Source organism: Cryptomeria japonica, chromosome 2, assembly GCF_030272615.1.
Source record: "Cryptomeria japonica chromosome 2, Sugi_1.0, whole genome shotgun sequence".
Classification (NCBI taxonomy): domain Eukaryota; kingdom Viridiplantae; phylum Streptophyta; class Pinopsida; order Cupressales; family Cupressaceae; genus Cryptomeria; species Cryptomeria japonica.
This window is the reverse complement of record NC_081406.1, coordinates 642,079,475-642,095,346: the sequence shown is the minus strand read 5'-3', so window position 1 is coordinate 642,095,346 and position 15,872 is coordinate 642,079,475. Positions and strand designations below refer to the sequence as shown.

Genomic DNA, 15,872 nt, shown 5'->3' with positions numbered 1-15,872 from the left:
TGTTACTTTTGAAGCATCAGCCAGCATGTGAACTTCACTTAATACAAATCGCATTGTTTTGGCTAATAGACAAACGGCTAGTGTCTTTCCTTGAATCTCACAACACCCTTTTTAATAATAGTGTCCGTGGCGTCATCAGCACCACACCCTTTTTAATAATAGTGTCCGTGGCGTCATCAGCACCACACCCTTTTTTCTGTGGCAGAATAACTCGGGGAGAGAGAGTCGAACCCAAGACTTCCCAAGTGTCTGTGGCATCATCAGCACCACCCCCAAAAGTGTCTGTGGCAGAATAACTCGGGGAGAGTCGAACCCAAGACTCCAAGGAGCAAACCTGAGACTTAAGACCAACTACTCTAACCCATGAGAGCTATTTTAAGAATATTATTAGTAATAAATAAATTTCAAATAGTTATTAGTTGGTAATTATTATATTAATTAATAATTATTATTATTATTTCATTCAGGATATATATAACGGTTAAGGAGGGGACATGATAGCCTGCATGAGGAGTGCCGACTAGAGCATTTTTTTTAATGATCTCCACTCTAAGTATGCCGAAAACTCTGTGATTTTTGCAAGAAACTTTAGCCATTTCCAAAAACACATTACACCAAGTAAACAACTCTGGTGGAAAAACTTCTATGAGAAACTGGATCCGTGACCCAACAAACTGAGCATAAATGCAGAACCAAAAGAAAATACTTGGTGGTCTCCGTCAGCCCTCAAAATTGACACGCGGTTACGCTTCATAATGAATTTCGCAGCGTTTCAAATGAGGTATTTTAGCTTCAAAAACATGAGACATTCACCATACCCGTATGTCTCCTTTAAAAGTTATTCATGTTAAAGTAAAACGAAGCTAAACCAATCTTTATAACGATCAGGACCGACTCGTGTAAATAAAACATTAACACCAACAAAAATGGTATGATCAGTTGGTGCTCATAGTAGAATTGTTGGTACCTTGCATTAAATATAATTACCATAGAATAATTAACTAGTTGCAATCCTCTTTTTAAGAGAAAGGCAATACGTTGCAGACCCCTTTCTGGGATGATCGTATGACCAGATCATGACATGGTATGGACGTCTGAGCTCCATGACTTTGAGGGAATGCAGCTCATAGTAGAATTGTTCGTACCTTGCATTAAATATAATTACCATAGAATAATTAACTAGTTGCAATCCTCTTTTTAAGAGAAAGGCAATACGTTGCAGACCCCTTTCTGGGATGATCGTATGACCAGATCATGACATGGTATGGACGTCCGAGCTCCATGACTTTGAGGGAATGCAATTTATTAGAATATTTAATTATATTTTAGTCACCTATATTTAGTTCCTTGTTTAATGGTCATTTACCTTTTTCTTTTTAATTAATTAGCTTTTAAGCTTTATTTAGCGTTTAGCTTTTTAGTAGTTCACTTTAAACGACTTGTTCTTAATTTAGAATGTCGTCTTGTAATTTCTATATATACACTTGTATATTGTTGAATACATTATCCAATTATTGAATAATTCATTCAATTTATTTTTCACAATTGACATATTTGGCATCGGAAGTGGCAATATTGTGGTTCTATCAGATGGTTAAGCACCTTGAAACCAAATCCCAAGACATGCACGAATATGAAGGTACAATGATTCATTCGACAAGCAATCTGATAGGAATGGAGTGTTTAAAACTTTGCACTATACATCAAATGCTAATTTCCTATGCATATTTAAGACTCCCTGTAATCAGAAAGTCGTATATACATTAATGACCTTCAAGGTGTATAAGCATACTAGCTGGAGTTAATGAATATTGTGACAGTAAACAAGATACAAAAAGCATGTACCTTGTTTATTTTAGTAATTCGTCAAAAACCTCAATTTACGATGCTGGTTTCTCACATATGTTTAATACGATGTCGATTTGAACTTGCAGAGGATTCATTTATTTTGTTGATTCAATCTTTCTATTTACAGCATACTTATTTTATGTTATTTTGGAGTTAACTTGGCCACATCCTTCTAAAATCTTTATACTCCATTCCCTAAGAAGGCAATTCCGTACTAATGACCACATGATTCTACATGAACTTACTATTTAAATATTTGTAATTTATCCTGGGTTACTGTCCCAGCCAACTTACCACTCTGGACACACCCACAAATGTCCTGCCAATCAAATAAGGGCTTTGCACAAAGCAGTGAAGCTCTCTACAGATCTACAGTTTATGAACAATCTTGTGTGAACATATGAATGGTCATAAGATTAATTTTTCCCTACGATAACTATATAATTTATTATGAATATTTTCAACTAGAATGTCTCTCTGAAAGTTAACTTTCAAAATGAAAACCAAGCTACCAAATGTTTCTTGATAAACTGCACAGAAGCTTGAATCTACCATACTCCTAATTTTCTTGATAAACCGCACGGAAGCTTGAAGCTACCATTTTATATATAAAATGGAAGAAATGACATTTTAGGCTGTCAGGTTGTTTATAAAGTTGAAAGAGAACTTAACGTTCCAAGGTTAAATCCAATGAGATAAATGGATCGAGGAAAAGGCATCTAGGTGAAAGCGAGACTTAATAGTTAATACTCTAGTATTTCAAATGATGTTCATGGTGTACATGCCATCCCTACAAAGCATGATGCTGTTACAACTTATAGGAACATTGGAAAAAACGAAACTAAACACACGAGAAATCAAGTATGCACACCTCTAGAATGGCATAAAGAAACATTTTTTTGCACATTTCAAGGACTGGCGCAATCATAGATGCACCAAATTAAATACATTGACTATCAAACGTTTCCTATGTCCTCTTAATGTGCCAGATATAACAAAGATAACATTTAAAGAATGAAAAGATTTCTTTGGCCATGAAGCTAGAAAATGAATAATTACACCCCAAATTAGAATTAGAAATTGATCTTGCTCCAGCAAGTTTAAAAAATAGAATGATTTCTACTGAGCCATCTTGTATATGCTGTCAGCCTATCTTCTACACGGTCAGAATGGACTAACTTTGTGAGCTAGCTTCAACAGGATCTCTGGTACAAGGCGTCTTCTTGGAGGTGCAATTGCATCGTTTGCAAGAGCCACTGGATCTCCTGCATGAATAACAGAAAGAATATCCTCCAAAAGTTCATCCTTCCCACCTCGCATGGGGTCCTGCATTTTAAGGCAGTTAAAGCTAAGTAGTTACAACAAGCACAATTATGTGTAGTTTATAAATCACTCAAATCCCATACCTTTACAAGTACATGAAGCCAGGAAAAAGTAAAGAAATTGTCAAAAACACTACCATATAGACATGTAATTGCTTATTCTAGCTACCTACCCTACTTAAATCACTGGATCATATTTAATTGAACTCTTCACAAATCAAACAACATGAAAACAATCTAACCTTAATGCCATCTTTAAAAGGCAGAAGCTACATTTTAAGCATAAGTTTACATCCTTAGTCAGGAAAAAACAACAGTAACCAAATTCATTGTTTGATCTACTGCTAGATCATTTTCGGTCATCTGTAACCAAACAACTTCACTTTGATACAAAAGTCTTTTTAGCGTTTTTTGGTTCAGCAAAATCTGCTTGAACTGAATGGAAAAGGAACATTTTTCCTGCGCTTATCAAAGAGAGGACAAATGGCACATCAATGCACGCTTTCTCTCTCTTTCTACTTTGATTGAGAGAATGAGCTTTCCAATGAACTGATTAGTCACTTAATAACATTTATTTACAATTGCGCTCAATCATATAAGCTTGTCATGATCATGATAAGTTTACAACATTGAGTCAACGATCACCCCTTTTATATGAGTAAATTATTACTAGCACAATACCCTCGTGGTATAAAGCTTATACTATATAAACATACGCTATATCCAAATTCGGTGTAACAGTGATTGCATATTGACATACACGATAAAACCATGATAAAGATCCAAATTCAATACTTATAGGGATTTGGAAGTTTGTTTTAAGGCAATCCAAGGATCCTTATAATTACCAGCTCATTTTAAATAAGTAATCACATAGGTTGCATCCTAAGATGTTAATTACCGGCATTCCAACTAGGCTTGAATAAACAGTTGAAAACATGTACATCTCTGCGTCCAAATGTTAAGTCAATAAACCTTCCAGACAGTCGCAACAATTGAACATTGAACTACTGAATAAACAGACAGTTGACTTAGGAGTGGTTTATTAAAAACAAGAAATGCGCATGTTTAAGATGTAAAAAGGAGACTGCAAAGACAAGTGATTTAGCGATTTAACTCATTTTGACTTGGGAGAGGTTTATAAAAACAAGAAATGTGCATATTTAAGATGTAAAAAGGAGACTACAAAGACAAATGATTTAGCCATTTAACTCATTTATAATTTAGTTTGGACTTTCAACAATAAAAACTAATTTTTTTTTATAGATATCCATCCAAATTGTAAAACTAGTTTGCGATTTGTCTTATTAAAACCATTAAGAAATCAAGTTGGTGTTGTTATATTTATTATCTTTGCATGTTGAGAAGATCTCTATGTTTGCCTAATCCAAGAGGATCTACCACCAACGATTAGTGCAAGCATGCCAAGACATGGCTTGCAGAAACTGTGTACCTATATCCATCGTTTGCAAACTCAGCGAGTACTTCGCAAGTTGCCAAGCACTCACTGAAAATTTGTTGGGGTGCCGCTGAGTTTTCCAAAGGTTTACTCTCTGAGTTATCCGAGTGAATTTTTGCAAAGCTATGATGAGTTTTTCGGCAAGTACTTGTAGGGTACTTGGTAAGTCCAAACCCCAAGCTTGCACCCCATGCCATACACACCAAAAACATGAAAAAAAGAATGCAAAATAGTGTTATGGTTTCCTAAGCCCAATCACTCATGTTGAACATGTATAGCAGCAGACAACATTCTAGAGCAAATTGGAAGAGTTTTTTAGGGGATTTTAAGCACTATTTTTTATAATTTCATCACTAGGTTAGTTCTTTTTTCTTTTCTTTTTTCAAGCATATAAATTACAAAATATTTCTAAATTCTAATTTTCTAGCATATAAAATCCTTTATACTTCTAGAATGTAGAATTTACAAATTTTATTTCACTGAATTCAATTTCTTCTAGCATGTAAAATTTACGAATTTTATTTCATTGAATTCAATTTATATAACAATTTTGTTTGATATACAGTTAGACAAGTTTATGAGAATCATATTTTTTTTATAAATATAAGGTTACATTATAGGGTTAAAACATGTTATTTTTGTCAAATTCATTAATTCGATTGCTATTCAATTACCATATTATGTTTCAATTTTTCAAATGCATTTAAATTTTACATGATTTTTTTTATACATCTATGATTTTTTAAGCGTTATTTTTCTGTTTTTATTAATGTCATAGGTGGTGAAATAAGAGATGATACCATTCCTTGCATTATGAGAAAAATTGGAGAGGGCAACTACACAAGCAGCCATTACTCCTAATTTGCCACTAGAAACCGATGAAGATACGATAGACATTGTGGGGTCTACTCACGGTCTACATATATGTGGCACATCCACCTCATCCAATTCAAGGAGCCCAGCCATAGGGATTTTTTGTGCCTAAAAACATACTTGGAGCACAACCTTCACACCAAGGTACAAGGTGGAACAAGAAGGCACACAAAGAAGCAAAAAAGACGTGCAAATTTTTGGTACTACAACCACCTTCCCTTCAATGACACAAATGGTCCATATTGGGGGTATTTGGTAACAAAGTTGACAGTTGCAAGAAAAGGCTACAAGGCACCCTCTTCAAGAGAATTGAGTGAAGTGGGAGGTTGCTCCAAGATGCTATTGCAGATGCAGAAACAATTGTGAAAGATCAAAACAAGCAGTGGCAAAAGTTCCAATGTACAATTTTTCAGATTGGTGATAAATGGAATTTAGTGGCTTCATACGGTGAGCTGGTTTGCTTGAAGTTAGTTCATGCCTCCAACACAAAAAGGATGCAAGAACTTTGAGATTGATATTGGAGGAGGTTGTTTCAAAGGTGGGTATACAAAATGTCGTGCAAGTCATTAACAATGCAGTGGCAAATGTGGTGGCCGAAGAACTGCTTTAAAAAAGGCATCTGATATTTTTTTAGACCCTTGTGCAACCCATTGCCTTGACCTTCTTTTGGAGGACATAAGCAAGATTGATTGGGTGAGATTGATTGTAGAAGATGCAAGGAACATAACAAAATATACTTATCTCATTTTGATAAGAGATCACAGTAAGGGGAAAGAGCTTGTGTGACCAGGCGTGACAAGGTTTGCAACTAATTTTCTAATGTTGTAAAGCATTTCTAGTTCATTTGAAAAATAATTGAATAGATTAATTGAACGATATACAAACGTATATATAGAGTTTACAAGACGATGTTCTATAAAAGAACAAATCATGTAAAAGACTAAAAAGCTAAATGCTAAATTAAGCTTAAAAGCAAATTACATAAAAGCTAACTATGCGTCTTTAATAAAGAAGCAATAGTTAACACTTAATGAGCTAAAAACTAAAAAGCTAAATGACCATTAAACAAGGAACTAAATATAGGTGACTAAAATATAACTAAATATTCTAATACCCTCCCTTAATGGTCATTCTATCTATCAAACCAAGCTGCCCTCTAAATTTGACAAACTTTGTCGGGCTCAAAGACTTGGTGAAGATATTTGCAGTCTAATCTTCTGTCGGAATGTACTGCAATATCACTGATCCATCTTCAACATGCTTACGGATGAAATGACAATGTAGTTCCACATGTTTGGCCCGCTCATGGAAGACTAGATTCTTGGCTAATTTCAGAACCCCTTGATTGTCACAAAACAAGGAAGTAGGTCCTGGTTGAGACATTTGCATGTTTGCAAACATCCTACATAGCCAAATTGTCTCACATGCTGCCTTAACAGTTCCCCGATACTCTGCTCCAGTCGAGGAAAGAGCTATTGCCTATTGCTTCTTCCTGGTCCATGTGACTGCACCTGTACCCAAGCTAAAAACACACCTAGAGGTTGACTTTTTGTCATCAACACAACCTGCCCAATCTGAGACTGTAAAACCAACCAGCCTAGGATCTTTGCTTCTGCTGTACAGAATGCCAAAATTAGGAGTGCCCTTCACATATCTTAGCACACGCTTCGCTGCAACCCAATGTTTAGCTTTTGGGGCTAACATGAAGCGAGAAATATAGCTCACAGCATAACTGATGTCAGGTCTAGTGGTGGTGTGATAGATGAGGCTGCCCACTAGTTGCCTGAATGAAGGTTCATCTACCACGGGTGAATCTGATTTGGCTGATAATTTTAGCCCTATCTCCATAGGTGTAGATGCAGATTTGCAATCTTGCATTCGAAATTTATCCAGCAGGCTCTTGGCATACTTTGACTGAGAAATGAATATGTGGCTATCAGTCTGCCAAACCTCTACACCGAGAGAATAATGGAGAAGTCCCAAATCTATCATGTCAAATTTTTTGCACAAATTTTGTTTGACCTACATGATCAAATGTGTTGCACTGCTAGTAATGATGAGACCATCAACATAGACTACTAGAAATAGAATATCATCACTAGCATGCTTGACATACAAATTGGGATCGGAAGGACTCCTCTGAAAGCCTTGATCAAGCAAGTACTTATCAATTTTTATGTACCATGCACGAGGAGCATGTTTTAAGCAATAGAGTGCTTTGACTAATCTACATACTTGGTGTTCCTTACCGGCAACCTTGAAACCTGGAAGCTGCGTCATGTAGACTTCTTCCTGCAAATCACCATTGAGAAAGGCAGTCTTGACGTCCATTTGATGGACTTTCCACCCAAACTGAGTTGAGAGAGCGAGGATAAGCTGAATGGTACTCATCTTGGCTGTGGGAGCAAATGTCTCCTCATAGTCGATGCCCTCCTTTTGTGAAAACCCTTTTGCTACTAAACAAGCCTTGTATTTATCAAGGGTTCCATCAGCTTTATACTTGACTTTAAACACCCATTTGCAGCCAATGGGTTTCTTCCTTGGAGGAAGATCTAACAATACCCAAGTATTGTTTTTCAGAAGACTATGTTGCTCAGCTGCCATAGCATGTTCCCACTCAAGTACACCTTTAGCCTCTGTATATGTTTGCGGCTCATAAATACTATGAATGTTGGCCATAAGAGCAAAATTAACTACGTTTTGCTTGATTTTGCCTCTAGCTAATCTACACTCAATGAGCTCATCATCATGAAGATCATCAATGGTCTTGGCCCACCACTTAGGTCGGAGAGTAGAAGTACCAACATCTGCTACAAGATGAAGAAGATTACTTGGAATATCTGGAGCAAGCTCCTCTTGATGAGGATCCGAAAGGTCCTGAGGAAAGTCAGGTGGTGTAATGTCATGCTTGGGAGACCCCACAACTGTAGAGTCAACTTAATTCCTCCCATCACGTGGAGCTAAGGGAAAGTGAACACCCATACTTGCAGCCTTTGGAGGCTGGTCCTCAGTGCTCAAATCAGAAAAAGAAGGTTGAAAAAGCCCTCGTTCTTCATCAAATACTACATCTCGACTGAATATGAGAAGATCAATGTCTACATCAATCAGCTGATAAGCCTTATGGTTGTCACTGTAGCTGGTGAACATCAATTTCTGACTCTTTGGATCTAGATTGGTGCGCTTCCAAAAATAAGCTGTAGAGCCAAAAACTTTCAAATGACTAATTTTCGGCTTCCTGCCAGACCAAGCTTCCTCTGGAGTCAGCTTCTTAACGGCCTTTGTGGGAGACCGGTTCAGAAGGTAGACTGCAATGAAGACCGCTTCCGCCCAAAAGTGCTTTGGAGCATTTCTATGATCCAACATAGACCGAGCCATCTCAGTGACTGTACGGTTCCTGCGCTCAACAACACCGTTCTGCTAAGGGGTGTAAGGTGTGGTAAGTTGACGCTTAATGCCATGTGATGCACAAAAGTTCGTGAACTCTGTAGAACAAAATTCCCCTCCATTGTCGAACTGAAGAGTGACTATCTGATAGACACACTCTTTTTCCACTAAGGCCTTAAACTTCTGAAACATGGAGAACACCTCTGATTTCTGCATAAGAAAATACACCCACATGCATCTGCTGAAATCATCAACAAATAATAGAAAATACCTGCATCCAGTGACTAATGGAGTGTTCATACGACCACAGATATCTGCATGAACAAGCTACAAGACCTTGGATGCTCTCCAAGTGTCTCCATCTGAAAATAGAGGCCTATTCTGCTTGCCACACTCCGCAAACTCCATGATTCTGAATTTGAATCTCAGGTAATCCTACAACTAGATCCTCTTAAACCAACTGAGAGAGATAGTAGACATTCAAATGCCCATATCGTTGATGCCAAAGAGTGTTGATGGAAGTACTCCTAGCTATCATGGCGAGCTCCTGAGAACTAGTAGAATCAACAAGTCTATAAAGACCATGATCCTCAATGCCAACTGCAACTGTAGTGCGAGTCTCCTTGTGCAACCCCAAGACGGCATCCAATTGTGGTGAATGTTGCATAATCTGACTGACTAACAGTAGATTGAGCTTCATACCAGGTACAAAGTATACATTGAGGAATATCAAATCCCTCCCACCAGATGAAATCTGAACGTTGCCCTTGTCGACAACAGTATACTCTTCGCCTCCACCAAAGATCATTGAATCAATGAAAGGCATGTACTCTGTAAACCAATCCCGACGATGCGTGAAATGTCTCAAGGCTCCAGAGTCAATGTACTAGGCTGATGATTGAACATCATCAGATGGGGTTTGGGCCATAAACGCATAGAAGGCATCTTCCTTCTAATCAGGATGCATGGCAGAATTAGCTTTCTGCTTGGACCCTCCCTGTTTAGATTGCTCGGATGCTATCAATTTCCTACAATCTTTCACCAAATGGCCATATATATGACAGTAGGAACACTGTAAGCTCTTCTTTGAAGACTGCGGTTGACCTTGACCTTGTCCTTTCTGCTAGAAGGACATAGCTTTACCCTTGTTCTTATGCGAAGCTGAGGCTATGAAAGCCTATTCAGTGGATGAACTAGCGCTGCTTCCATCGATCCTGTTGTAGAAGCTTGTTGTAGAGATCAGGAAACTTCAGATCAACACTAGTAGATGAGATATTGGGTGTATCAATGAAGTGCTCGTAGGATCTGGGAAGGCTTTTCAGCGTGATCACTACCATATCCTCTTCCACCATGATTCGGCCGATAGCTTCGAACTGGTCACGGATGTCCTTGATCTTCGTAAGATGTGCCTGGATAGATGACTTCTCATCCATCATGATAGAAAACAGCATATTCTTCAGAAAGAAAGCTCGGCTCTTGTCGGACGTTTCTTGAAGATCCTTCAAGATATCCCAGATCTCTTTAGCTGTTTTACTTTTAGGCGCCTGAGGGAGTTGATCATCTGAGACTGAGAGTTTGATAAGCATGACAGCCTCTCGATTCTTCACATCATGTTTGTCTTGATCATCACCTGCTGTTTTAGGACGAGATTCCTCACATCATGTTTGTCTTGATCATCACCTGCTATTTTAGGACGAGATTCTTCACATCATGTTTGTCTTGATCAAAGGAACGATACTCAAAAATGGTAAGCATGCGCTATTTCCAGGTGTTGTAGATGCGGCCGTTGAACTTCTGACTATGTTCCAACATGATGTTGGTCAAAGATGCCATCACGGAAATCGAGGTTGAACAAGGTCAACCGAGTGAAAGCAAGAGACAGAAGAATCTGATTAAAAAATCAAAATAGAAGCAGCTACAAGAAAAAAATGAAACCCTGGAGTGGAATTCTTGGCATGAATCGCAATGCACAAATTTCGAGGTTTTAGAGAAACCCGGAAATTGAAAATTTTTTGCAAATGTAAAACTGAAATTTTCCTAAAAAAAAATCAAAAAAATAATGATAGGCAGAAAAAAAATACCTCTGATTTTAAAAAAAAACGAAAAAAAAGATGATTCCTGTTGAGAAAAAAAAAAACCAAAACCTAGCCATTGCTGAACACAGAGAAACGCGAAATAAATCGCAAAAAAAACACGATCACAGAGAAATCCACGCAATCTGACGAAAATCCGTCAGAAAAACAAGGCCAAAAAAAACATGAAAATCGTGATTTTTAAAAACACGCGGACTAAAAACCACGTCGGCAAGGAGGAATAAATCGTGGGGTTTTTTAATCCTGCGAAAATTGCTGCACAGAAGTGTCGATGTCGATGTTGCCGAAAAACATAGGTGGAATAAATCCGCGAAAAGCAAACTCGGAGAAAAACCTTTAGCAACGAACCCTGTGATTTTTCAAAGGAATAAACCTTTGAAAAAAGAATGCCCTAGCATGCCCAAAAAGAATCTCCACCAAAAAAACTTGATAAACTTCACGCCCAGAAACCCTAGTCAGATTCAATTCGCCCAAGATAAGAGAAAGAACCTGCTCTTTTTTTAAAAAAAGAGAGATTAAAGAAAATCTCTTAAAAAAACTTTGAAAATATTATCAATAAAAACTTTTGAAATTTTTTAATTTCGAAGCTCTGATACCATGAAAAATAATTGAATATATTAATTGAATGATATACAAACATATATATAGAGTTTACAAGACGATGTTCTATAAAATAAACAAATCATTAAAGTAAAAGACTAAAAAGCTAAATGCTAAATAAAGCTTAAAAGCAAATTAAGTAAAAGCTAACTATGCGTCTTTAATAAAGAAGCAATAGTTAACACTTAACGAGCTAAAAACTAAAATGCTAAATGACCATTAAACAAGGAACTAAATATAGGTGACTAAAATATAATTAAATATTCTAATATCATGGACATCCTTGAAGGAAATGTTTGTGAATCAAACATGACTAAACTCAATATATTCAAAGAGAGTTAATGGAAAGAGGACCACAAAGATGGAATTTGATGCTGTCTTTGCCAAAAGAGCTATAGAGATTGTTGGTAACTTCAAACATCAATTTAAATTTCAAACTGAATCTTTATTTTTAAACTTTATGTATTTATTTGCTTTCTAACTTTAATTTATTTGCACTTTGTAGCTATCACAGCTATTAGTGAGGGTTTTGCACTTGGTGGATGGGCAGCAAAACCCAATGGATACATTTACGAAGCCATGGATAGAGCCAAAGAGAGCATCCAAGACTATTAAATGGAGGATGCAAGTATATTTGCCCACCATTTGGGAGATCATTGTTGGAGGTGGAACAATCAACTCTACCAACCCATTCGTGCAAGAAGGAAAACCCTCAACTCCAAGATTTTCTTCTTCAACAATTTTGCAAATCCTAATAGGAAGGTTATGAAAGGCCTCTCTAAATACATTGAGCAGATAACACCCGAGGTTGAGATGAGAGACCTCATCATATTAGAGTTGTAGAATTATAAGCAAGCTAGGTGGAGGATCCTTTTTTCACAACCAGCAATCCAAGTAAGATCCACTAAAACAAGTAAGAAAAATTGAACTCTTTTATATTAAAACTTACAAATTACAATTAATAATAAAATATTGCTTGAAATTTTATTTGCAGGTTCTTGGCTGGAAAATTGGGGTGGAAATACCCCAAATCTCCAAAAGTTAGCCCTCTAAAAAAATTTCTCAACCTTGTTTATATATGATTTCTACATGCGGGTCACAAATATAGCAAGCACATGACTAGTTGATCCAAGTCTACGCCAATGCCTTCTATGATCTCTATGCAAGATTGGGCTCACTCAAGTCAAAGAAGTGACGAGTCCTCAAGTACTACAGTAGACTATGATCATCCAATCAGTCCAAACTGAAAGAAGTTGAAGTTGAAACTATGTGGAAACTATTAAGGAGTTCAAGTAGAAAGGTGGCCTTCAAACAAGAGCAAATTGTCCAAGATGGCTAAATGGTGTGATAGATACAAAAGCAATAGTCACTCATGTTAGGTCCCACATGAGATAGATTCATTTGAATAGCTCTCTTGAAGATAAATCCTTGGTTATATCACTAGGTTACGAATGCACAGATTGACCATATTTCTAAACTACTGATGTACGTTTTTGATTTGAATAAAGTGAGATTGGAGTGTAGTTCCAGATTGGTGGTTATCTATTAAGGCAACAGAGTCAGAACACACCAAAACAAGAACAAACTGAAAACCAAAAGACTAATGAGTATGCATTTCCATACAACAAGGATCATGGAATTTAAAACAAAACATGTTTATTAATCCATAATAGAGCTGCATTAACAAGAGAAATATCACTACATCATGTGGCGAAGGAAAATCCCTAGTTATGACTAAGAAACCCTCCTAAATGTATGCATACCATCATGAAAACAATATGCTACAAATACAATTAGCAAGATTCATCTCCCTTGATTGCAAAAGTTTGTACTTGACCCAAAGAATTGGACTGGCATCTATGGTTGCCTTGCGACTTTCAACTAAATCTCTAGCGTCTAAGGAATCGTTGTCAAACCAATCTCTTCAAAATTATCAAAACGTTCCTTATAATAGCAACATGGAGAAAACCTAATCTACAACATTGTAGTGCCTACAAAAAATCAATAGTTGGGGTTGAATCCTACTCAAATGGAGGATGTTTTAGATTGATGGAGGACGTCTGCATTTAATGCAAGTTGGTGGAGCAAGTAGAGGAGCATGCCAACAAGCCGAAACCATGTTTAAAACCACCTTGTGCTTTATCAAACCACTGTAGGATGAAGCACTAAAATTCTAAATGTTGAGAAAGCAAAACGGTAAAACCATCCAAGTAACAGGGAATTGGCTACCCCCTAAACCATTGGACCCAAAAGAGAATCAAGGAAACCACTGACATTCCAAAAAACTTATAACTCTATATTGTCAAACTTTGGGCCTTGAGCCTCCCTCAAAATGCATACCTGTCGAGGAAGAAAGAGAGCACACCCGTACCCCAATAACATACATCTATCAAGCATCGAACATCAGGCATGCCAATCGAACCCGGAGAAAAGCAAGTTCATCACTGATGCCTTGACAATATACTCCTTTATCAAGCATCAAGGATTCGCCTTACTGCCTACCATGGAGAAAAAGGGAAGGAAAACTCAAAAAATCCAACCCTCAATGATGACATCAACAAAGGATGATGTTAGCATGGCATAAGGATGACATCAGCATGGAAGGTAAATACTTGGGATGGATGACATCAGCATGGAAGGAAAATGGCATGATCATCACATCAACAAAGGAAAGGTGAACACTTGAGGAATTAGGGATGGAACGGAAGGGAGGAAGGTTCGAAAGCCTAAAAATCCAAAAAACTAAAAAGAAATCAAAAAGGGCTAGAGAAGACACCAAGGATTGAGGATCAAAACATATGGCAAAAGCGGTAGAAGGGAACATGAAACTCCAAAGTCCATAAGAGAAGCAAGTAGAAGGAATCGAGGCGGTGGTATTCTGGGACTTGGAGGAAATGGTAGACAAGTAAGGAGGGATACAAAAGTCCGAAAAGCCAATACTTACTCCTTTTAACTTCAGACTTCAAGGATCAGGAAGATCATGGCAAAATGCTACATAAGGCGAGGAAATAAGGGAACCACTAATGAGCCGAAAGGCAGACAAAAAAGGTACTTAGCTGAATTACAAAGCCTCACGTTTTGAAGTTCAAGGATTGGGAGGAAATTTCGAACTTTAGGGCTTGGAAGGAAATATACTACATGCCAAGGAATGTGATACTTTGAAACAACACAAATGCAACACTAACCATCAAACCTCAAGTATTTGAATAAGGCATGAAAGGGGAATTGAAGAACATCCAGAGGCACAAAAATAAGCACAATTGACCCATTAGAATTTCTCGGATCAGTTATTAACTTGGGCCAAATACACAAATACAGGAAGGGAATTATGTAAAATTAGCACAATAGAATTGAGTCCCAACAATGCCCACATAAGTTGCCATGCTCAAAAGACTTTGCATATGTAGAAAAAAACAAAAGATGATAGAGTTAATACCTTGGATGAAACATTTGTTGGCAATTGACACTCAATTGGTTGATTTCACTATGTTGTCATTGATGGCAACATGGTATTGTGTTTCGGCTTCATGTTTTGGTTCAGTTGTGTATCGGTAGGCACTTCACAAATACTACACCGGCACCAACGGCAGGATAAAAGGATTTCTTTGGTTACCGGCAATGCAGGCCGACATGGTTTAGTAAAGGTTATCGGTATTGGAGGCCGACATATCTTGGATCCGGCATCGGCAATTGGTTCTAATATTTATGCATTTATGTTATCTGGCCGACATGTAATTTGATAATGTATATATCTTTGTAAGCCGAAATAAGGCATGTAAATTTGTATAGGGTATATAAGTCAGTTTGATAGATCATTTTGACATAGACATGAGATAGGAGATTATGGATATGCGAATGTAATATGATGCAAAATATATTAGAGAGATCATGTATGTGAGGAAATTCATGTAAGGGTTATTCCGGTAAAGGGTTTAGGGTTTCAGACCGGAACAGACAGAGCTTAAACCGGAACTGTATTCCGGCATAGAAGATGCTATCTTAGCAGCTCAACACTTCTCCGGATTGTAGTCTGGATTTTTATGTAGTCAGTGAGGCTCCTTTTGTGCTTGAGCAGTGTGCTCTAGGCTGTAAGCCTTCTTGCAAGTGCAAGCCCCTCATATTTTGTAATATCTCTTCATATGGCCAGTGGATTGATATTGTGGGTCACAAATCCCACCGTGGTTTTTCCTCTTTGAAGTTTTCCACGTATAAATCTGTGTGTTATGGTTCTCATTTATGTGATTGGCTTCATATGGCTAGTGGATTGATATTGCGGGTCACAAATCCCACCGT

General features: G+C 37.4%; 1 protein-coding gene across 2 annotated transcripts in view; it reads right to left on the bottom strand.

Moving 5' to 3' along the window:
• Positions 1–2,705: 2,705 nt before the first annotated feature.
• LOC131055068 (isoprenylcysteine alpha-carbonyl methylesterase ICME) overlaps positions 2,706–15,872 on the bottom strand; it is a 92,656-nt gene continuing 79,489 nt past the window's right edge. For both annotated transcript variants that reach the window (XM_057989708.2, XM_057989715.2), the window contains one exon: positions 2,706–3,174. In XM_057989708.2, coding sequence (XP_057845691.2) covers positions 3,013–3,174 — 162 coding nt within the window. In that variant the 3' untranslated portion in view covers positions 2,706–3,012. The remainder of the gene's footprint in view (positions 3,175–15,872) is intronic.